The following is a 20,423-nucleotide window of genomic DNA, read 5'->3' on the forward strand; positions in this document are numbered from 1 at the left end:
TTGGGTTACGTGGTACGATACTGACGGGTCAGTAAGTTAGATATCATTGCTCTTACACTGCTCCCTAGACCACCAGAGCATTACCCCCCTTGGGCCCTACCTGGGCTTGCGCGATGCAGGAGATTTCTTGTGCATGAATCAAAAGAAACCCATTTTTACTATTTTGCCCTTCCCTCTCTCTTAATAGTAACTTTTGTTTTCTTCTAGTTTACGACGAGACGAGACGAGAGACGAGTCAACAAGGAGCGTTGGCTTGGTCACAAAGCCTGTTTTGAACTGTTTACGAATCGTGTCTGCTTTTTTTTTTTGATTGTCCCTCGAAGATATCTAAAGCCGTTTTGACTTTTACAATTTTTTTTATTTTAATTTTTTTTATCTTAATTCAGAATCACTGCATTTTAATATAATTTATATTTTATATTATACATATTTGTTAAATATTAAATATTTTATAAATAAAGGAATAACTAACTTTTCTAATTATTGTGCGGCTAAATATTTATATTATTTTTAACCCGTAATACACTTTATGAATCATGACCATTTGTTTGTTATATTTAGTTTGTTTTATTTAGTGTTTGAGATTCTATTTTGATTTTTAATTATTATAAAAAAAAATAAGGGATCTAAATACATAATCAGTAATTATATGTTGTGATTAAGTCACATTTTTCTAATAATTTAATTATTTTATACAACTTAGTTAAATCAATTTGATTTTAGGTCAAATATTCTAATATTAGTAGTGTTGATAAATAATTAAATGGGGATTTAACCCGTGTTAACACAAATTTAATAATATTTTATTAATTTCAACATGTTCTCTTTATAACTCATCTACTATATAACCACATTATATAGTATTTTAAAATTATTTAATTTTACATATTCGTAATAATTAATTTTTTATTAAGTTTATATATGTTAATTATAATATTTAAATAATTGTCAATCGAATTTTTTCTTAGGTTAAGAATCAAAGCTCACAGATTTTTTAAAACAAAATAGGAATCAAATTGTTTTTTTCTTTGTTTACGAAGAATTCAGATATAGAATATCTTCAAAACACAACATAATGTATGGTTAAATATATGATAGTTTCTATTTCCATATTGATTGCTGTTATTTTTTTAATTGAAATAAAATATAAAATATTTAGGAAACAAAATCTGGAGTAGCGTTAGTTTTGGAAATTTTTTAGAGGTTAATGTTGTAAATAATTTTTTAAATAAACAAAAATAAAAAGCCATAACACAAAATGTATTTCAAAAATATTAATATAGATAACAATAAAATTAATACAACTCTCCATTTCAGATATGTACACATAGTAATAATGGAAATAGTTATGTAAAAAATCCTCTTCGTTTCTAAGCTCTTATTCTCTTTAAGTCTTAACTGATAAATTGATAATAGAAAAGAAACAAAGAAATTTGTTTTTTTTTTAACTTGTGAGTTGAATTTTATATAGTTAGAATTGCTTTAAAGACAATAATCCTTAGTTGTATGTAAACCTTCGAACCTGTAGAGTCTGCAAAAAAGGGTCTCTTGGTAGATTCTGCCAAACTGCATTCAATGTTATTATTTATTTATTCTTTTCTTTCATTTTACCCAGTTGCTTTCTTCTATAACCTCGACTGCGCTGCGCTGCGCTACCTTAAAAATTTAAAATCCAAACTTACCCCAACATTGGTTAACAGTACAAGAATACAGTATATATATATATATTCGAGACAAACTGTTAGAGAGTATCCACAAATCCACAAAACGGCTAAAAAGAGTTCGACCGTGCCGCGTTGAGAAAAACAAAAGACAAAATGGGATAGTTTTGTAGGAAAGAATAAAAAGATCTAAACGATTCATATAACATTTTTTTTTTGCTAACATATATCAGATTAATATAAAAACTTTTATATCAGATTAAATTGTGGATACACTGGTAATACAAAAATGAAAAAAGAAAACTGAATATTGGGATAGTGATGAAAAAAAAACATATGCTTCGCCTGAATTTGCAACTGTAATTGTACATTTTATTTAGTCAATCGAAATACAATATTGGACTCATAAAGCAGCCCTGGGCCCTACATCCCCAATTAAACTGGTCCTAAACCGCAGATTAGCGTACCAGAGCATTTTAGTATGCGTCCACTATTTTTTGATCTTATAGAATCAGAGTATTTTACATTTTTTTTTCTTCTTCCTGTGATTAAATAAAAAATACCGTGTGGCTCACGCCTTCCTTTTTACCTCTTACTCCACTCTAAATGACGAAAACACCCATCAACCATTTATTTATTTCTTTAATATATGATCCCCAAATTAATGAATTATATAATATATAGTGAAAAATACTATACAGTAGTATAGTTTTCGTAGACTTTTGTAGTACGTAAAAACGGTTTGTTGTGGAGTCGTCCATAACACTGTGTAGTGTTCAAATGCTACTAATTTATAATCATTTACTTATGAAACTATCATATGTTGTATAAGATTTTAAAAAAAAACCCTATAGCATAGATAACACATTATATGTAAATAATCAAATACATGTTTTATTATTTATCTTGGAAAATATCTATAAGCTAGTATATATTGGCATACATATCTTCATAAAAAGTTACTATAGACTAGTATAAAATGACTTGAAACTTTTAGTAAGTTTAAAGCACTATCTACAATTTTGTTTAACATAGAAGTCCGTATCTATTAATATTAAATGATGACAACAATTATTTAAAATCAAAGAGTGCTCAGAGAGTCAATAGATAACCATTTATAGTGTAATATATTCATTGATTGAGCATAATATGTAGTTGGAAATCTGAAGAGAGTATTTAGTGAGAAAGATATAATTAAGAAAAAGGACCCACGCACGCACCCACGCCACGCCACGCACCGTCATTTAGATACGCGAATAAAACTGCTTTCAAATTAGTTAGGTGTGTGTGATTGCATATTAAATGTTTATTCTTTACCAAAACAAAAAATAATTTACTTTTGTTAGATTTGAAATAATATATTTTTTTCTCGATTAAAGATGATTGACTCAAATAATAAGCTGATGCAAAAAAAATATTGTTTATATACATAATATAATACGATTTTAAGTGGACACGACGCGCCAAATTATCTATTTTACTATTATGTGTGAGAGAAATTAAAGCTAATGAAAAAAACATAAACTTTGCCTTGTCAATCTGTTGAAATAATGTTATACGTTAACAAATATTATATATACTAGCAAATATTACTACTTTCATTTATAATCAAAATTTAAAACTTTTAAAAGTTTATCTATAATTTATTGAATTTTAATGTTACAAAGAAATGTTTTAGCAAACTATGTTGTGTCATTATTTATAAACAACAAATCATATATTGTAATCAATATTTTTATAATTGAATTTTTTTAGTACTAAATCTATTAAAATTAGCTAACATTTATGTAATAACTTTTTTAATTGTGTCTTTTCTTTAATAATTAATTTTAAAACTTTTATTAGAACTTTTATAGATAACATTTTAAAAGTTTATCTATAATTTATTGAACTTAATGTTAAAACTATGTAAGGAAATTTTTTTAGAAAATTATGTTGTGTCATTATTTATGAACAAACAACTCATATATTGTAATGAATATTTTTATAATTGAAAATTTTAGTATTAAATCTAATAAGATTAACTAACATTTATGTAATAACTTTTTTTTTTTTAATTGTGTCCTTTCTTTCAAATGGGAAACTAATTAATTTTAATTTTTTCCAAAAAAAAAAAAGAGAATAGAGCGGGTCCCACAAGGTTCGGATCGGACGGTTCAGATGAAACCACCACATTGAAAAAATTAGATCACGCGCAAACGAGTTTGATGAGAAAACTTTATAGGGGTAATATCGTCATTTCGTATGAACCGGCAGAATTTATTAATCCGTACACGAGGGGGGCAAAGACTCATTACTCAGCCACGGTTATTTTTTATTTATTTATTTATTTAAATCCCTTTTTTATTTTTATTTTTTTCTTGTATTCACATTGAAAACTCTTCATTACATTGGGGGAAAAAAAAAAAAAAAAGGGAAAAAACACCAAAAAGGAAGATCCGAAAATTTTCCCACGAAAATCTCAGATTCTGGGAAAAGAAAATTAAAGGAAATCAACAACTAGAGAATAAGGAAAAATTTCATTCCAATCGGAATATTTGGGCAGAGATTTGTCTTTTTTTTTTTCCTTCTTGGATTGGTTCAAACTATATAAATCTATCTTTGTGGGGGACACCAAAAAAAATAAAAAATAAAAAAGTTAAATTTAAGAAGAAGATCGTTTTTTCACATTTTGTTCTTCATCGGTAAAAAGGAACAATCCTTATTTTTCCTCTTCTTCTTCTTACTTAGACGCAACAACTCTTAACAAACGATTTCGTCTCTGGTTTCTTCTCTCTCGAAGAACATAAAAAGAGTTCTTTTGATTTTTTTTGTCTCTCTCTCTCTCTCTCTGTGTGACTGTTTGTTTTTTATAACGAGCCATGTCCGAAACTCAGCAGCAGGTTCAGAACTCTACTGGGTCGATTCGATCTCCCGAGAAAATTGAAGGTAGTTACTTTTCTGTTCATCAAAGATCTAAATAAAAACGGTTTCTTTTTCGTAATGTGTTTGAAGATCATATGGTTTTTGTTTTTGTTGGTTCTGATCATCCAACTCTCAATGTGATTTTCTTTGTTTTTGCGAGTTTTGATCATCCAAAAAAGTTCGAAACTTTGGATGGTGTGAATACGAATTTGTCTTCTTTTTTTTTGGAGTTATCTTGTTGGATTCCTTGTGTCGGATCATTGAATTCTGGAAGTTAAAAGATCATGTTTTTTTTTTTATATATATCGTGGATATTGTTCTTTGATTATGTATTCGAAATTGTTATAGAGTTCAGATTCTGATTTGCTCTTTGTGTGATTTAAAAGTTTGACATTGTCTTATTGGTTTTGGAAAGTGGATTCTTATGATTTGAGTTTGGGTTCTCTGGTTGATTTAGACATGTAATGTTCTTGTCTCGTTTACTTGGTGTTTTTGATTTTCTTAGATACCTTCAGGAGGGTGAAAGTTAATGAAGACAATATGGAGCAATCTAGTCCATATCCTGATCGTCCTGGTGAGCGTGATTGCCAGTTCTTTATGAGAACTGGGCAGTGTGGCTATGGAAACACCTGTCGATACAATCATCCTCTTACTCATCTCCCACAGGTGCGAAAACTTTGTTTATATGGCTGACTCTTCTTGCACCTGTCCTGTTATTACTTAAGCTTACTTACAGATTGTATCATATTGTAGGGTGTTATTTATTACAAAGACCAATTGCCCGAGAGGATTGGACAGCCAGACTGTGAGGTGTGTTGCTTACATTATACTAATTATCATATCAGTTTGTGTCCTTGTGGAGATTGTCTGAAAAGTTTGAGCAGTTGTAGTATGAGTGCGAAATTGACGCTTAATCTACATTCGACATTCATGCTGCAAAACATATCTTTTCTTGAGTCTTTCCTTATATGGAAAGTGTTAATACTTTTGATAGTTGAGGCACCGCATTGTTTTACGTTTCTTTGAAGAGGATTAATTAACGAACACATTCCTTTTCTGTATGCAATTTCTTTGTAGTATTTTCTCAAGACAGGAGCCTGTAAGTATGGCCCAACGTGTAAATATCACCACCCAAAGGACAGGAATGGTGCTGGACCCGTGCTGTTCAATGTTCTCGGTTTTCCTATGCGACAGGTAAGGTCACACCATGCAGATAGCTTGCTTATCATTACAGTTTCGTCCACCAGTTTCATACTTGATAGAGACCTTTAAATGTTTCTGTTCTCTACAGGGTGAGAAATCATGCCCATATTACATGCAGACAGGGTTGTGTCGTTTTGGAGTTGCCTGCAAATTCCATCATCCTCATCCCCAGGCTCCTAATGGCCACTCTGCATATGCAATGTCTAGCTTTCCTCCGTCTGTTGGTTTTCCTTATGCCAGTGGAATGACAATGATGTCTTTGCCTCCTGCAACATATGGAGCTATGCCTCGCCCTCAAGTGCCTCAGTCTCAGGCCTATATGCCCTTCATGGTTGCACCCTCTCAAGGTCTTTTACCTCATCAAGGCTGGGCTACTTACATGGTAAGTCTTAAATATCTTTGCTCAGTGCTCAAGTAGAAACCTCTCTCTCTGTGAAGTTACGATAAATAGATAGAGATATGTGCTTTTAATACATTTCACCTTCATTTACAACATATCCATTTTGCGAAAGAATGTCTTAATCTGAAAATTTTCTTTTCTCTTTACTGTGGTGCAGGCTGCATCTAACCCTATTTACAATGTGAAAACTCAACCCGACTCCAGTTCTAGTGTATCGGTGCCTGTGGATGTGACATCACATCAACACATTTCTGAAAGAGCTGAGTGTAGGTTTTTTATGAACACTGGAACATGTAAATATGGAGATGATTGCAAATACAGTCATCCGAAAGAAAGGTTGTTACAATCACCACCAAATCTCTTGAACCCTATTGTTCTTCCAGTAAGACCAGTAAGTCTCTCGTCCTTCTTTGTTTTTATGCCAACTTCGTTCTGTTTGTTCTAACGTCAATGGAGCTTTGGTGACACTAATTTATCTGCTTTTACTTTGTTCAGGGAGAACCAGCATGTGGTAACTTCAAGGCCTACGGATTCTGCAAGTTTGGAGCAAGCTGCAAATTTGATCACCCAATGCCACTAAACCCTTATAACAATACGGGCTTGGCCATGTCTCCTCTGCCTACTCCTTATGCCTATGCTCCACCTGTTTCAGCTCATCTTAGGATCTCATCGTCACCAATCCCGTCTGATTCGACCACCCTCCCCAATGGTAAACCCACTCCGGAGTCTCAAAGCTCAGAGACTGAGAAACAGGATGATGATAGTACTACAGAACCGGAGAAAACAGAAGTACTTAACTCATTGCCAACAAGCACCCTGCCCAATGGTAAGCCTGATGTAGAGAATCCAAGTTCAGAGACTGAGAAACAGGAAGAGAATGTTGCACAACCGGACAGCTCAAAAGTGCAGGATCCATCTGATAAATCTACATGATCTCAGAACCAAATATCATCATCACAATCTGGCTGAGTCTTTCCCTCTCAGGGGTATCTAACGATCTCAAAAAATTGATCTCTCTGCCCTTTTTGTTAATTTTTTGGAAGGAGGGCCTGGAAATGTTCTATCTTTTTGGTTTCTTTTTTTAAAAAATTTTTCTTTTGGTTTCGGAGACAGCCATGGCTGAAACAAAATAGGAAAAGAACAGTGTTTCGATTTGGTTAATAAAACTTTGACATCATTTAGCAAATTTCCAGTTGCTCGATCGTAAACAGTTTAATGATTTTTATTTTTCTTTATCAGACTGTATATTCCAATCTTTAGATGCAGCAACTAGAAAAAGTTGAACCACCAACTAATTCATGGATTTGCAAAATATACAATTAGCATTTTTTTTTTTTTTTGCTTTAGATGAAATGAACCCAACACAAATGGTAACCCTCTTTATCGGCCAGAGGGTTTGCCTAGAAAGGGTAAAAGTGATTGTTCTTATGCTGATGTGTCACAGTATGATTGGTCAGACTACGTAATTCCACGGAGCCATTGTTCTTAAATCTGCTGCTTCGCAGGATCGAGAGAAAGAGAGAAAAGGGATACAATTTTATAGAGAAAGTGAGAGAAAGAGAGAAAGACGAAGACAAAAAAAATGTACAAATCACCATTAACGTTGCTCACGCTTCTTACTCTTTGTTGTGGATTCTTCGATCTCGGTAGTGCTCTTTACGGATCTTCTTCTCCTGTGGTTCAGCTCACTGCTTCTAACTTCAAGTCCAAGGTATGGCGATGAATCGATTTCAGCTTTTTGGTTTATCAGCACTTCACACAGTTGTTTCTTGAGAAATTTTTTATCTGTGAAGAGTTTTTCGAGTGTCTCTGCTCGGTACCTATCTGATCTCTTACTTTTTCAAACCATCGTTTAGTTTTAGTATACGAGCAATGTGTAGATCCGGTTTAGTTTGCTATGTCGTCGTTCCAATTTGTTGATTGTTGTAATTGTTTGGTTAAACACCGAAATGAAAATTGATGTGAGACTGTGTTAGCGTTGTTAACTTTGTGTTCATTGTTGTAGGTTCTTAATTCAAATGGAGTTGTTTTGGTAGAGTTCTTTGCGCCATGGTGTGGCCACTGCAAATCTCTAACACCTACGTGGGAGAAAGTGGCTAATATTCTTAAAGGAGTTGCTACTGTTGCTGCAATTGACGCAGACGCTCACCAGTCTGCCGCACAGGTGAGCTTAGGCTTAGACTTTAGATTACCCAATGGTTTTTGGCTTTAACATTTGGTTGTGATACTGACAATAGACTCTCTGGTCCAGGATTATGGTATCAAAGGTTTCCCTACTATTAAAGTCTTTGTTCCCGGAAAGCCTCCGATCGATTACCAAGGAGCCAGGGATGCCAAATCCATTGCTAATTTTGCTTACAAGCAGGTTTGTCACATGCTTTTGCTAAAATTCTTCATTACATCACTATTTTAATCGTCAAGAATTAGTGCTTTTAAAGGCCCAATCAAGATGTTCTTACCACAACACATTACCTTTACCTTATTTAAAATTTTGGCCAGACAAGCAGATAACTATATACCATAGTTATGTAGAAAAGGTTTTATACTCATTTGTTAAGTGTTATAAAGATACGTAGAGGAATCACACTAATTGTCCATCAAACAAAATATAGTAATGGCCTGATTCTGTCTAAATATGTTTGGCATGTTTTCTTTTAAAAGTAACACTTTCAAAATACAAAGGGGCTGCAGTTGATGATCTATATGGTGTCAGCATCATAATACTACCACTTTGTCCATGATTTTGTAGCTACACTCGTAAAATAGTAATTGAAGAACCTCAAGTGGTCATTATTTCATATTAATTTGCCTCGTGTAGCTGTTTTCAGATAAGCTTATTGCTCTTATTTCTTGCTCCCCAGATCAAGGGTCTTTTGAGTGACCGTTTAGAAGGCAAAAGTAAACCAACTGGAGGAGGATCTAATGAAAAGAAATCTGAACCTAGTGCATCTGTGGAACTGAACTCTAGCAATTTTGATGAGTTGGTCATCAAAAGCAATGAACTCTGGATCGTTGAGTTTTTTGCACCTTGGTAAGTTGTGCTTATTGGCCCAGTGAACTGTTCATGCCTTCAAACTTCCTCCGTACATCTCAAGTTGTAAAACATATCTTTTCTTCCTTCTAAAAGGTGTGGACACTGCAAAAAGCTTGCCCCGGAGTGGAAAAAGGCTGCAAAAAATTTGAAGGGGAAGGTGAATTTAGGCCATGTCAATTGCGATGTTGAGCAGGTAATCACAATATATGTTTACATTTTAATATAACTGTCTATCAGAGATCATTTCTATGGACTCTTTCATGCCTCAGCATTCTACTGGTTTCTTAGAAAATTTACCAAGAAAGTCGGCTTCCTATGCCTAGTCTTTACCCATTTGCCTTTGAAGCATGAATCCTGGCCAGCTGCGACAATGTCTTTTTCTTTGTATTAAAACTCTTGTTTTCATTTTACCCGTGATGGGTTCTGACCAAAATTGTTATGTATTGCAGTCGATAATGAGCAGATTCAAAGTGCAAGGATTCCCTACAATTTTGGTATTTGGTCTAGACAAAAGCAGCCCAACTTCTTACGATGGTGCTAGAACTGCGTCGGCGATAGAATCTTTTGCTTCTGAGCTTGTAGAATCCAGTGCTGGCCCTGTTGAAGTAACTGAGCTAACTGGATCGGTAGGTTCATATCTTTTGTCTTTGTCTCTAACAATATACTGTATCTTAAATAAGGTCGAACCCAAGACATTGACACTTGTTCCATAATGATTGTATAGGATGTCATGGAAAAGAAGTGTGGTTCTGCTGCTATTTGCTTCATCTCTTTCTTACCTGACATCCTTGACTCCAAAGCTGAAGGAAGGAACAAGTACCTTGAGATTTTATTAGCAGTTGCAGAGAAGTTTAAGAAGCACCCTTACAGGTATACTAAGAATAATTATATTCTCTGTGCAGTATATTGTCCTGTTCTTGGTTAGTGCCAATGATTTTAGAGCCTTCCCACTTAGGGGGTGAAGAAAAGTTTCTAGTGTTCTTAGGAACCTAAAATGAACAAAGTGTTGAAACTTTTAGAAATATATTACCTAATCTGAAACTCTCATTTAAGAATGATCTCACAATCTTACATAAGTGTTAGGATATCAAATCTTTGTTCGTTTAGAAGTTTTAGGACTTGCTTTGGGAACATCTGGATAAGGCTCGTTATTTTTCATGCACATCTCATATTATCATTTCCTAAAAGTCAGAATGAGAATATCATGTAAAATTTGACATGTCTGCAGTTTTATTTGGGTGGCGGCTGTAACTCAGCCGGATTTGGAGAAGCGAGTTAATGTGGGAGGATATGGTTATCCAGCCATGGTAGCCATGAACATGAAGAAAGGAGTATACGCTCCTCTTAAAAGCGCCTTTGAGCTTCCACACCTCTTGTAAGTTTGGTTTAACTAGAGATCTTAATGGTTCACATTAAGTCAGGTGGGTTTCGCTCTTGTAACAATGTAAGTTTCGCATGTGCTGTTACATCAGGGAATTTGTGAAGGATGCTGGGGCCGGTGGAAAAGGAAATTTGCCTATGAATGGAACACCAGAGATCGTGACGACAAAGGCATGGGATGGTAAAGATGGAGAGCTGATTGAGGAAGATGAATTCTCACTTGAAGAACTCATGGGAGGTGATGATACTGTTGCATCGAAGGATGAGTTGTGAAGGATCCAATGGTCTTAACCTCCTCCGTTGAATGTGTTTCACGTTTTGTAATTTCCAAAAGAGAGTCAGATCATTTCAGGAGATAGGAGAACAGTCTGGATTTGGGATTTAAATAGACACATAAGAGAGAATTTGTACTGGAACGATATTATGAGTTAATCGCTCGGAACTTGTTTTCACTGGTAGTCTTCATAAGGCTCATGATAAGAGAGAGGCAAATATATAAAAAGAAACCTACTCATGTTATAGTAAAATCATAATCATAAGACATCATAAATCAAAGTATTACAGAAAAAAGTAAGACTGTTTTGGAATGTCAAAGCCAAATCATGTTACTGATCTTTGACTTCTGGCGTGGCAATCTTTGACTTATACTTTTGGTTCTATTATAGAACTTCTATAGTACTATGCAAGTATGCAATAATTCATATAATCTTTGACTTCTACTCCCTTAGTAGAGCACTATATATAAGAGAAAATATATATTATTTGCTGAAATCAATTGGGTACAACGAGCAAAGGAGTAATAAACCAAATTAAAGTCGAACCCTGTCGTAGCAACTATTCAGTATCCATATCCAACATGTATTAAACAGCTGATAAATTCAAAGGGATAGTGGAGTGTGGAGAATTACACTTATCTGAACTCAGCGGTGTGAATAAGGCAAAGACCTTGAATAAGCATACCGGGATGATACTAATGAAGGTGGAAGCTCAGATTCAGTTATGCTTGGGTATCTTTGTGATGATGATCGGTAGTATTCAGCCAATGAATCCGCTGTAACATACCGGGAATACAAGTCATCATCTTCTCTTCTCGGAGAAGCCATGAACGTCCTTGGCCTTTCATACTCATAAATGTGATACGGGTCTCTCCTGTAGGAGTCCAAAGCAACCGCTGAAGTTGGAGGGTCAGGCGAGTTTCGACTCAGGAGTTCCCGTCTAGAACTTTGATGATCATACATGTGGTAGTCTCTTTCAGGCAAGTGAACAAATCGAACTTCCCTACTACGGTTATGCCTCTCAATCTCTGCTTGTCTGAAAAGCCGTTCATGGTCCACAGATGAACGGTATGAATCCAAACGAACACGGTCCCGGTTGACAATATCGTAAGATGAATCAGGAGGCGGGATTGGATACTGCTGGGTTGTGTCTCTTTTTCTCAAGCCGTATGTTCGATACTCCCTTTCACTGAGATATAAGTCACGCGGCGGTTGTTCTTCTCTGCGTGGAGGAGGGGAATCACGTCTTCTTTCATGTCTACGGGTCGGGTGGGCTCTACTGCTACTAGGTGCGTAACGGTCTCTTTCAGATCTTTTCCTGTCAGCATCACGATGAACAGGGATTGGCTGGGTGTGGGTAAGTTGTGCAGGGATAGTAACTGGTCGGAAAAGCTTCTTCAGCTTAAATACCTTTACGAACACCAGATCAGAAGAGAAGAGCAGAGTGATGAGAACGTGTTAAGAGTTTGATATAGAGAAAAAGGATGAAAACAAATGTGAATTTACCTGCTTATTAGTCAATGCTGTTTTGAACTTGTTGTTATTGTTGTAATTCTCCTTGATAGCGTTTCTGAATTGGCTCTCAGGTAATGGTAAGCAATCACTAAAGATCTTAAAGCGCACCTGAGCAGAGTATTGATTTATAAGTTAAACTCACGACTAGTTGTATAAACGAGAACTTATCATTTTTGAAAAGAGCTTAGAAACAAGGGTGAAACACAATGTTACCTGAGCAGGAAAGGATCCACCAAAAGCATTGCGTTCAAGTTTCATCCCACCGGAAGACGATGCTTGAAAAATTCCATAGAGGAGTTTGAGATCGTAGTCATAAAGAAAAAGCTTAAGCCCGGGTTTGATACCCATGACATAATCCTTCCTTTTCTCTTGTACGCCCATTACACTGAACCGAAAACAATCAGGCCTAGTTTTTGTATTGCACATGAAGATCAAACCACCAATCTTTACTTTTCCTTGCTTGTCCATTTCTTCTTTCTCAGGGTCGTCAACAAGCTGCTCTTTCTTCTCTACCGTTCTTTGTTCTGTTGCATCAGCAGCAGCAGCTACTACCTCATTCCTATGTTTCTTGTTTGAACCTAAAACCTGTTTCCTCAGTCTCTTCCTTTTGCGTCTCGTATCTTCAGCCAAGCCAGTTTTGGCTTCTACAGAACCGTCAATAGCTTTCTTAGCTTCCATCACGTTTCCTCCTGAAGAAGCTCCAGCGTCTCTTTTATCTGAGACTACTGAATCTAGATCCAATCCTTCCTTAGGTCCCTTAGCAAGAGTCCCTTTGGCTTTTTTCACCTTTTGTCTCTTCAGAATGCTAGCTTTTCCCTTTACCTGTTGTAGTGTTTCCTTACCAGATGGTTCTCCTCCTCCAACAACATTTTCACCATCATCTTCAGGATGAGGAGTTTCTGCTTTCTTAGACTCAATATCAGTTCCTCCAACAGAGGTTTCTAAATCTTTGCCTTTTCCAGAAGAACACTGAGGGAAATCTGAAGCAGACTCTGTAGTAACCTTCTTTACATCCTTTTCGCTTCCACCAAGCGAAGGCTCTTCTAGACTTTGTTCACCTTCTTTGCTGTTTCCCACGGTTCTACCTAGTTCAACAGCGACATTCTCCTGACCAGGCACCTGAACAGCAGTGCATTTTCTTAATTTCTTTTTAACAAGCTTCTTCACTTTTTTGATAGTCTTAGTCTTCACTGGTAATCCCTGAGGCTTATTCAATCCAGAAGAACTTGCTTCAACAGAATCAACAAGAACAGAGGGCTCTTCAACAATCACATTCTCTTCTTCTACGGGTACTTTAATAGCTACCAAATCCACTAAAGTTTCAACAAAGTCTTCATATGCCTTACTTTTTTCTCCAGCAGAAGTTCCAACAACCTCATCATTCTCATCCTTTCCATCAGCTTCTTCACCCACAGCTTCCCGATTCTTCTTCTCAGAAGCAACCGAGGCCTCAATGGGTTTCTCATTCTCATCTTTCAGAGCATCTTGTAGTTCCATTAGTTATTACAAGGCGAAGTCACTGCAAAATAAAGTTTAAAAATTTAAGTTACCAAGAAGCATCAAATCAAATGAAGAAAAAAAAAGAAGAAGATGTTGAATTCTTTGTAGAGATCAAATCAAAACAAATCTAACCTCAAAACACCCAAAAATCAGAGACCAAAAAGGAATAATAAGCTCAAAACAGAGCAATAGATTGATTTCATACAAAACCCGACCAAAAAAAAAAAAACAATACTGGTAAAAAAAACGAATCTAGAGTTGCTCCAATACCGAAGTCGATGAAAGAGCTGGATGTCGATGATGATGATGATGATGATGATGGTACAAGAAGATTCAGATTAGATGGAACTTATCACAATCGAACGAACACCCCCAAAACAAAACAAAACAAGAAAATTTGCAATTGATCATCATTGTTTGTTTGTTTCGGTGGTTTGTTTGTTAGGACAAAATTGCGTAAGAGTGACGATGGCACATAATTGTAAATATAACCTAAGGCCTATTTTTACTTCTTAATAACTTTGGGCTTCCCTCAAGGCCCACTGAATCTCTCATAATGTTCGCTGTTTCTTCTTCCTCTTCCACCAATCCTCATTCCTGAATACATTTGTTCAGTTCTCTGATTTTCTCTTAAGCTTTTCTTCCTTCGTTTCCTACAATCTCTCATAGGCTTTTCAGGTATCTCATCTACTTACAGTATAAATCTAAATATCATTCGACATTCAATGAAACTGTGTGTTAGTGTTCTTAAGTCTTGACTTGTCCCTTGCTGCAGTTTCTTGGCTTTTAGCATTTGGCTGTGACACTGACAATGTACTCTCTTCTCTTGTCTAGGCTTATGTTATTATCAAAGGTTTCTCAACTATTAAGTTCTTTTTGTTCCTTGAAAGGGCTCTAATCGATTTACCAAGGATGCCAAATCCATTGGCTAGTTTTGTTTGTTTACTGATAAAGCAGGTTTGTCACATGCTCCTGCTTGATTCTATCCTCGTGAAATTTCTCATCCTGTGACACGAATCATGATTGATTTCTCTTTCCATGCCACAAGGAATTTACCTTGTTATTTCTTTCTGGCCACATAACATGTTCTGATAATTATGCTCTTTAGCTCTGTAGAAGAAGTTTTATACTCTTTTATACCTTCTTGATGCTAAGTAAATATATAAGCTAGTTTTGTACACTAATTGAAGAACCACATTATGTCACCTTAACTTACATTGCACATATAAGATTCTCAATTTAACTCTTGTACCTGCACTCGGATAAGCTGATTCTTGTTATTTTTTGCTTCACATGATTACAGATCTTGAGTGACGACCGTTTGGAAGGCATAAGTAAACTGTAAACCAACTGGAGGAGGATCGAATGGAAAGAAATCTGAACCTAGTGAATCTATGTAACGGAACTCAAAGCAGTTTTGTTGAGTTGGTCAGTGAGCTCTTCATCGTTGAGTCTTTTTCCGCCTTGGTAAGTTGTGCTTATTGGCCCAGTGAACTGTTCATGCCTTTAAAAACTTCCTTGGTACAGCTGACTCCAAAGCTCAAGGAAGGAACAAGTACCTCGAGATCATCAGTTGCTGAGAAGTTTAAGAGGCATCCTTACAGGTATACTAAGAAAGATTTTAACCCTCTATGTTGCAACTTTGTTCAATTAGTATTAACGGTAAGGTTTAAGTATTGTAGTGTTCTTAGGAACCTAAATGAGTGGAAACTTTCTGAAATATATTTACCTAATCTGAAACTCTGATTGAAGACTCCAACACACAATCTTTCAAAAGCGTTAGGACTTCCTTTGACAACATCTGGCTAAGACTCGCTAATTTTCATGTACATCTCATGAAATTATCATTTTTCTCAATTCAGAATGAGAATCTCATGTAAAACTTAATATTGTCTGCAGTTTAAACTGGGTGGCTGCTGTAACTCAGTACGGGCATGTAGCAGCGACTAATCTTCATGCTTATGAAGGGAACACCAGAGATTGTAAAGACAAAGGCATGGGATGGTTAAAGATAGAGAGATAGTTGACAAAGGAGAAATCTCACTTAAAGAACTCATGGGAGGTTGATGATGATGATGATGTTGGTTCTGAGGATGAGTTGTGGATAGTCAAATAGTCTTTAACCTGATTCTTCTACTTTAAATATCTGAACCATTGAATGTTACACCATTTTAAACAATTTTCCAAAAGAAAGTAAGAGCTTTTCAAGAGATAGGAACATGTTTGCATTTTGGATTTAGAAAGACACATAAGAGGGATTCTCTACTGGTGTAATAACAGCTCATCACTAAACTTTGTCAGGTGGTTTTGTCTTCATAACAGTCCTCCAGGGATTAAACTAAAAAAATCTTATCAAAACGTAATGAAACAAAACCAATTGGAGTGAAAAACAAGAACACCGAAATTGAAACAACAGATGTCAATATAATCGAATTAAACTAAGCAGGGTAAACCAAAACTTTGACAAGATGGTTGTTTATAACTCATCTGAAAATTAAGTTCTTACACACTCTGCAAACAGAAGAAGGAGAAATCTATCGGACAGATGAAAAAGTAACTAAAGAAGTTACATTTTCATCTGACGACATTTACAACAAGTGTCATCAATCTCAAAATCCCAAATAGCCAAAGACGAAAAAACACTAAACTTCTCCAAGAAAAATTGCATCTTTAAGCCAAACAAAATCGAGAATTGCCAGAAAAATGTAGATCCTTTATGTACGTGTGAACCCTCTGGCGAGCATGATCAGAGATGCTGAGAATCGTCTAAAGAGGAGCATCTGTAGCTACATTCACCGGAAGTAGAAGCACCGTCTCCACCGTGGCTAGCTTCCGTAGGAGGGACAAGAGCAAAACAGAGTTTACCTCTTCCAGATCGGAAAGACCAAAGAGGAAAGAAGTCGTCAACCTCAAACCCATTAGCAGCAACCACATCGTTCCAACCAACAACAAAGACATAGTTCCAGTTTCCACTCATCTTCCACTTCCTCAATTCAAGGGCATGCTTTTTCATCTGAGGATCAACCAAATCAACACTCACACCTTCCTTACGAAGCTTCATCGCTTGTTCATCTATGATCCTTATCTCTTCCTCTGTCAAAAAGTCTGGATTTTTAAGTTGCTTGAAAGGAACTGAGAGACGTCCTTGGATTTTGTCGAGATCAGTCTTGTACAGTTTCCTCGTTGAGATCAGCTTCGGATTGTACCCGTTCTCTTCTCTCCTCATCGCTTTCAAAAGCCAATCCGGTGGACTCGTTTGAATTGGTTCCGCCTCTAGAGGATGAAAGATTCTGAGTTTCTTGCGACTTATGATCTGATCATCGTCATGAAGACGTTTCTTGAACTGGGTGACGCAAGAAGAAGACGAAGGTTCCGATTCTGGATTAGGGTTTTGTAGTTCCGATCTCTGTTGTTCGATCACACGCGTCCATGGTGTTACCGTCTTGCGAGAAGAAGGTGGTGATCGGTGAACTCTGTTCTTTCTCGGTACTTTATCCCCAAAGATTCTTGCTTCCATCTCTGTTTCTTCTTCACCAGTGGTCTTCGATTTGTCGTCGTCGTGAGGACCGTACTCTTGATCGTAAACCGTGGCAGCGACATACAACAATATGTCGAGTTTGGACTGTGAACCAACCCTAAGATCATCGGAGTTTTCCATTGTCTTTCGATTCTTCTGGAAGACAGACGAAATTTTGAAAAGAGGGATGTTTTTGGTACCGTTGTATGCAAGGAAGAAAGAAGAACTAGAGAGAGAGGGAGAGAATGAGAGCGTAAAAGGAAGAGAGAAGCGTTGTGTGGTGTGGTGTATGTAAATGTGTATATATGAGTATATAACGTATCTTTTGTTCTTCAAAGATCACACTAAATCTCCTAAGATCTTCTAATGTTCTCTGACCCTTAATAGTTATTATATGACCGTTGTGTGATTTTGTTAAAATTTTAATCATCATGTGGCATTGTGTTGTGGCTAGTCTAAGAAAAAATTACCAATGTATATATATTAGTAATTTTCTTTATAATATTATTTTGTTGATTTGTGACATTTAAATTTATTTCTGTTGATTAATATTTTTAATTATGGTGTACTACTGTATTAGATATTAGTATTAAACACAATTTATTTTATTTACATCATTTTAAGTAAATTATATCAAAAAAAATAATTTCTTTTTAGTAAATTCAAATTTTAGAAATAATTTTATACAAAGCAAATCTAATGTGTTGCGTTGGTAGAGGCCATCATAGTGTATGTTGTTTCATAAATTAATGATTTTAAATTTTTAACCAAAACATAAAAAGCTTTACTGTGAACCAGATTATAATTCTTATTTTAAACAAATTTAGATCAAACCAAAAGGATATTTGAATTTTGTTTTTAATATTCGTTTACCCATAATGTTTTTTTTTTTTTTTTTGCCTATGCATGCTGTGACAATAACAAGAGTGCACCCAGAGCTTTTGTTTTTTTGGAATATAAAGCCCAAATGTAAAATATTCATGTACAACAAAATCAGGCACACGCTTTTTAAGCCTAAAGTTTCCAACCATGTATCAGCTAAAATTCTCTTTACATATTCTTACACGAGTGTTTCGTCCGTCAGTGATACAAGAAGTATACCTCAAGCATGGCTCTTCTGCCACTAGGACTCTCACTTGCTTCTTCTTCTCAGATCTAAAAGGGGGTTTTTTAAGTTTTGCCGTTTCCAAACTACTGGCTAACGTCGTCTATCCTCCATAAGCATTCTTTTCTCAGCGGCGAATCTGTAAATATAGCTTTGATAAAATCTTGTACCTGCATCAAGTACATTTCTAAGCTTTCAGAATCTCCAAAACCACTAACCATGATCCAATTGACCTAAGAAAATTACTTAAATCCAGATGTCTATCTTTCAATCTAGCTGTTATCGACTAGTATTAGGATGTCTTCAATGAGGTAAAACGATTTTAAAACATTGTACCTCTGTTCTTGTGAAATTGCAACTAGATAACTCGCCACTTTCCCAAGCTGAAGTTATAGACTTGAGAGGCATATCCAATAGTTCTGGGAAATGAGAAACAATAAGAAAAAGCCATGGTAAGAGAAAACTTCACTTAGCCAATGCAACGTTACCATTAAACTGAGGGAAATACAAAAGAAAGATAAGACATGCCTGCCAGTTTACGAGTTTTGCGCAAAGATGGTATGAGATCATCAAGAGGACGACAAGTGTCGTCTGCAGATCTCAGTGAATCGAGTAAAGAAGATAGATTCTCCAACATGAGATAAATCAGTCTTTGTAGCTGCGAATAAATAAGCAAAACACATATTCAATAGCCAGTTAGACAATAACATTGCACAAGCGACTAGCAAAGAGATACCTGGAAAGTTTCATCAGCAGCCATGTCGTCTAGAAGAAGAATATCTCTGGCTATTCTGCGAAATACCGACTCCAAAACTACGCACATGCTTTGCTTGTAAGTTTTTGGTCGTAACACTGGCTTCCATATCATATGCACTTTCTCTAGACTAAAGACAACCTATAAAACAATTGCATTGTGTTAATAATTAAGAAGAAGGTCAGAAAAAAAGCAAGCAAATTCAAATCTAAGCATTTACCTGCTCAATGCAAAATTGTGCAGATTCAAATTGTTTCATTTGATGAGTATTCTGAAATCCATCTGCACTGTCTATAGCCTGATGATAGATGCAATATGTTAGACAAGGAATCAATACTCAATAAAATTCACACAAGATTACTTTGTACGCTTTAAGCACAGTTTTTTCCACACATATTCACCTCTCGCAAATTCGAAATTACTAAATGAACTTGTTTCTGCAAAACTTCTTCTGCCATCAGTTTAAATCTTGGGGCTACGTCAGCAAATACTGCATATTCCTTGATGGAGCTAGGGAAGCTAGCTCGATACTGTGAACAAAATTGATGATATAGTCAGCAAAAGGGGAATTATAATTTTCACCTGTTAATGAATAAGGCTGCTTAGAAAGACAATGTCTATTGAACAAAAAAAAAGAAGAGAATTTCTTAACCAAAGAGAGATGTTTCCAAAGATCAGTTTCTTTTGTTTAAAACATTTGTTCATACCTCAAAAGCCAATCCAAGTATCTCTTCGAACAAATATAGACAATCGTTGTGCAGAAGAACAGCAGCTTGATTGATGCCATCGAGTTGTTTCTCTAGCTTCATATTTCGAGAAAGTAAGAAAAAATAAAGATAAGAACTTGCGCAAGTTGGTGAGAGATTTTCAACTAATTCAGTTGTCGATTCTTCTTTGAAACTTTTTTTTTTTCACTGACCTTGACAGGAACAACAGCTTCATATAGAAGGATAGAATCGCGAGCAGCGTTGTAGAACTCTGAAGCAACCCTTGCAGAAGATACACAAACATCCTGTATAAAAATGGGTTTATTATCCCAACCATGACTGGAAAATGCTCAGATTAAATTGCAGAAGTCTGAAAAGAGCCACCTCAAGCGTCTTATGCACCAAATTCATAAGTTGGGATGCAGCTTCAGATACCACACACCTTTCAGAGGAGAAAAGTAAGCAAAC

The 20,423-nt window shown here is 35.7% G+C and overlaps 5 protein-coding genes and 1 long non-coding RNA gene across 9 annotated transcripts in view; 3 read left to right on the top strand and 3 right to left on the bottom strand.

Moving 5' to 3' along the window:
- Positions 4,056 to 7,360, top strand: LOC104749575 (zinc finger CCCH domain-containing protein 26). Its single transcript, XM_010471230.2, has 7 exons — positions 4,056 to 4,589; positions 5,071 to 5,231; positions 5,319 to 5,375; positions 5,643 to 5,759; positions 5,857 to 6,150; positions 6,326 to 6,559; positions 6,664 to 7,360. The coding sequence occupies exons 1-7, from the start codon at positions 4,523 to 4,525 to the stop codon at positions 7,099 to 7,101; spliced, it is 1,368 nt and encodes a 455-aa protein (XP_010469532.1). The 5' UTR covers positions 4,056 to 4,522; the 3' UTR covers positions 7,102 to 7,360.
- LOC104749576 (protein disulfide-isomerase 2-3) lies at positions 7,690 to 11,040 on the top strand. The gene is made up of 9 exons (XM_010471231.2): positions 7,690 to 7,879; positions 8,174 to 8,332; positions 8,420 to 8,533; positions 9,030 to 9,199; positions 9,296 to 9,395; positions 9,652 to 9,828; positions 9,927 to 10,072; positions 10,431 to 10,577; positions 10,675 to 11,040. Exons 1-9 carry the CDS (start codon positions 7,751 to 7,753, stop codon positions 10,853 to 10,855), a joined length of 1,323 nt encoding a protein of 440 aa, XP_010469533.1. The 5' UTR covers positions 7,690 to 7,750; the 3' UTR covers positions 10,856 to 11,040.
- On the bottom strand, positions 11,323 to 14,331 carry LOC104749577. Its single transcript, XM_010471232.2, has 4 exons — positions 14,143 to 14,331; positions 12,586 to 13,891; positions 12,364 to 12,480; positions 11,323 to 12,267 (listed from the first exon to the last, which is right to left on the bottom strand). The coding sequence occupies exons 2-4, from the start codon at positions 13,867 to 13,869 to the stop codon at positions 11,503 to 11,505; spliced, it is 2,166 nt and encodes a 721-aa protein (XP_010469534.1). The 5' UTR covers positions 13,870 to 13,891; positions 14,143 to 14,331; the 3' UTR covers positions 11,323 to 11,502.
- Positions 14,452 to 16,151, top strand: LOC104749578. Its single transcript, XR_761394.2, has 4 exons — positions 14,452 to 14,550; positions 14,707 to 14,829; positions 15,176 to 15,476; positions 15,772 to 16,151. It is a non-coding gene; the product is annotated as an uncharacterized LOC104749578 (long non-coding RNA).
- On the bottom strand, positions 16,619 to 17,530 carry LOC104753300 (putative B3 domain-containing protein At2g27410). Its single transcript, XM_010475572.1, has one exon. The coding sequence runs from the start codon at positions 17,528 to 17,530 to the stop codon at positions 16,619 to 16,621; it is 912 nt and encodes a 303-aa protein (XP_010473874.1).
- LOC104749579 (centromere/kinetochore protein zw10 homolog) overlaps positions 18,315 to 20,423 on the bottom strand; it is a 5,309-nt gene continuing 3,200 nt past the window's right edge. For 2 of the 4 annotated variants that reach the window (XM_010471233.2, XM_019238608.1), the window contains exons 7-15: positions 20,340 to 20,390; positions 20,168 to 20,260; positions 19,956 to 20,051; positions 19,650 to 19,778; positions 19,469 to 19,546; positions 19,231 to 19,389; positions 19,023 to 19,152; positions 18,831 to 18,913; positions 18,315 to 18,664 (exon numbers count right to left, since the gene is read on the bottom strand). In XM_010471233.2, the coding sequence (XP_010469535.1) occupies positions 18,581 to 18,664; positions 18,831 to 18,913; positions 19,023 to 19,152; positions 19,231 to 19,389; positions 19,469 to 19,546; positions 19,650 to 19,778; positions 19,956 to 20,051; positions 20,168 to 20,260; positions 20,340 to 20,390 (903 nt within the window). In that variant the 3' untranslated portion in view covers positions 18,315 to 18,580. The remainder of the gene's footprint in view (positions 18,665 to 18,830; positions 18,914 to 19,022; positions 19,153 to 19,230; positions 19,390 to 19,468; positions 19,547 to 19,649; positions 19,779 to 19,955; positions 20,052 to 20,167; positions 20,261 to 20,339; positions 20,391 to 20,423) is intronic. The other 2 variants (XM_010471234.2, XM_019238609.1) reach the window with 1 other exon arrangement.

Source organism: Camelina sativa, chromosome 16 (genome assembly GCF_000633955.1).
Source record: "Camelina sativa cultivar DH55 chromosome 16, Cs, whole genome shotgun sequence".
NCBI classification, from domain to species: domain Eukaryota; kingdom Viridiplantae; phylum Streptophyta; class Magnoliopsida; order Brassicales; family Brassicaceae; genus Camelina; species Camelina sativa.

Bases quoted from the DNA above. Each gene is read 5' to 3' on its own strand.
- LOC104749576 (XM_010471231.2), top strand. From the start codon at position 7,751: ATGTACAAATCACCATTAACGTTGCTCACGCTTCTTACTCTTTGTTGT. The intron at 9,200-9,295 runs GTAAGTTGTGCT...TCCTTCTAAAAG, and splicing joins GTTGAGTTTTTTGCACCTTG to GTGTGGACACTGCAAAAAGC. The intron at 9,396-9,651 runs GTAATCACAATA...TATGTATTGCAG, and splicing joins TCAATTGCGATGTTGAGCAG to TCGATAATGAGCAGATTCAA.
- LOC104753300 (XM_010475572.1), bottom strand. From the start codon at position 17,530: ATGGAAAACTCCGATGATCTTAGGGTTGGTTCACAGTCCAAACTCGAC.
- LOC104749575 (XM_010471230.2), top strand. From the start codon at position 4,523: ATGTCCGAAACTCAGCAGCAGGTTCAGAACTCTACTGGGTCGATTCGA. The intron at 6,151-6,325 runs GTAAGTCTTAAA...ACTGTGGTGCAG, and splicing joins AAGGCTGGGCTACTTACATG to GCTGCATCTAACCCTATTTA. The intron at 6,560-6,663 runs GTAAGTCTCTCG...TACTTTGTTCAG, and splicing joins TTGTTCTTCCAGTAAGACCA to GGAGAACCAGCATGTGGTAA.
- LOC104749577 (XM_010471232.2), bottom strand. From the start codon at position 13,869: ATGGAACTACAAGATGCTCTGAAAGATGAGAATGAGAAACCCATTGAG. The intron at 12,481-12,585 runs GTAACATTGTGT...TACTCTGCTCAG, and splicing joins GTGGATCCTTTCCTGCTCAG to GTGCGCTTTAAGATCTTTAG. The intron at 12,268-12,363 runs GTAAATTCACAT...GTGTTCGTAAAG, and splicing joins CAGCATTGACTAATAAGCAG to GTATTTAAGCTGAAGAAGCT.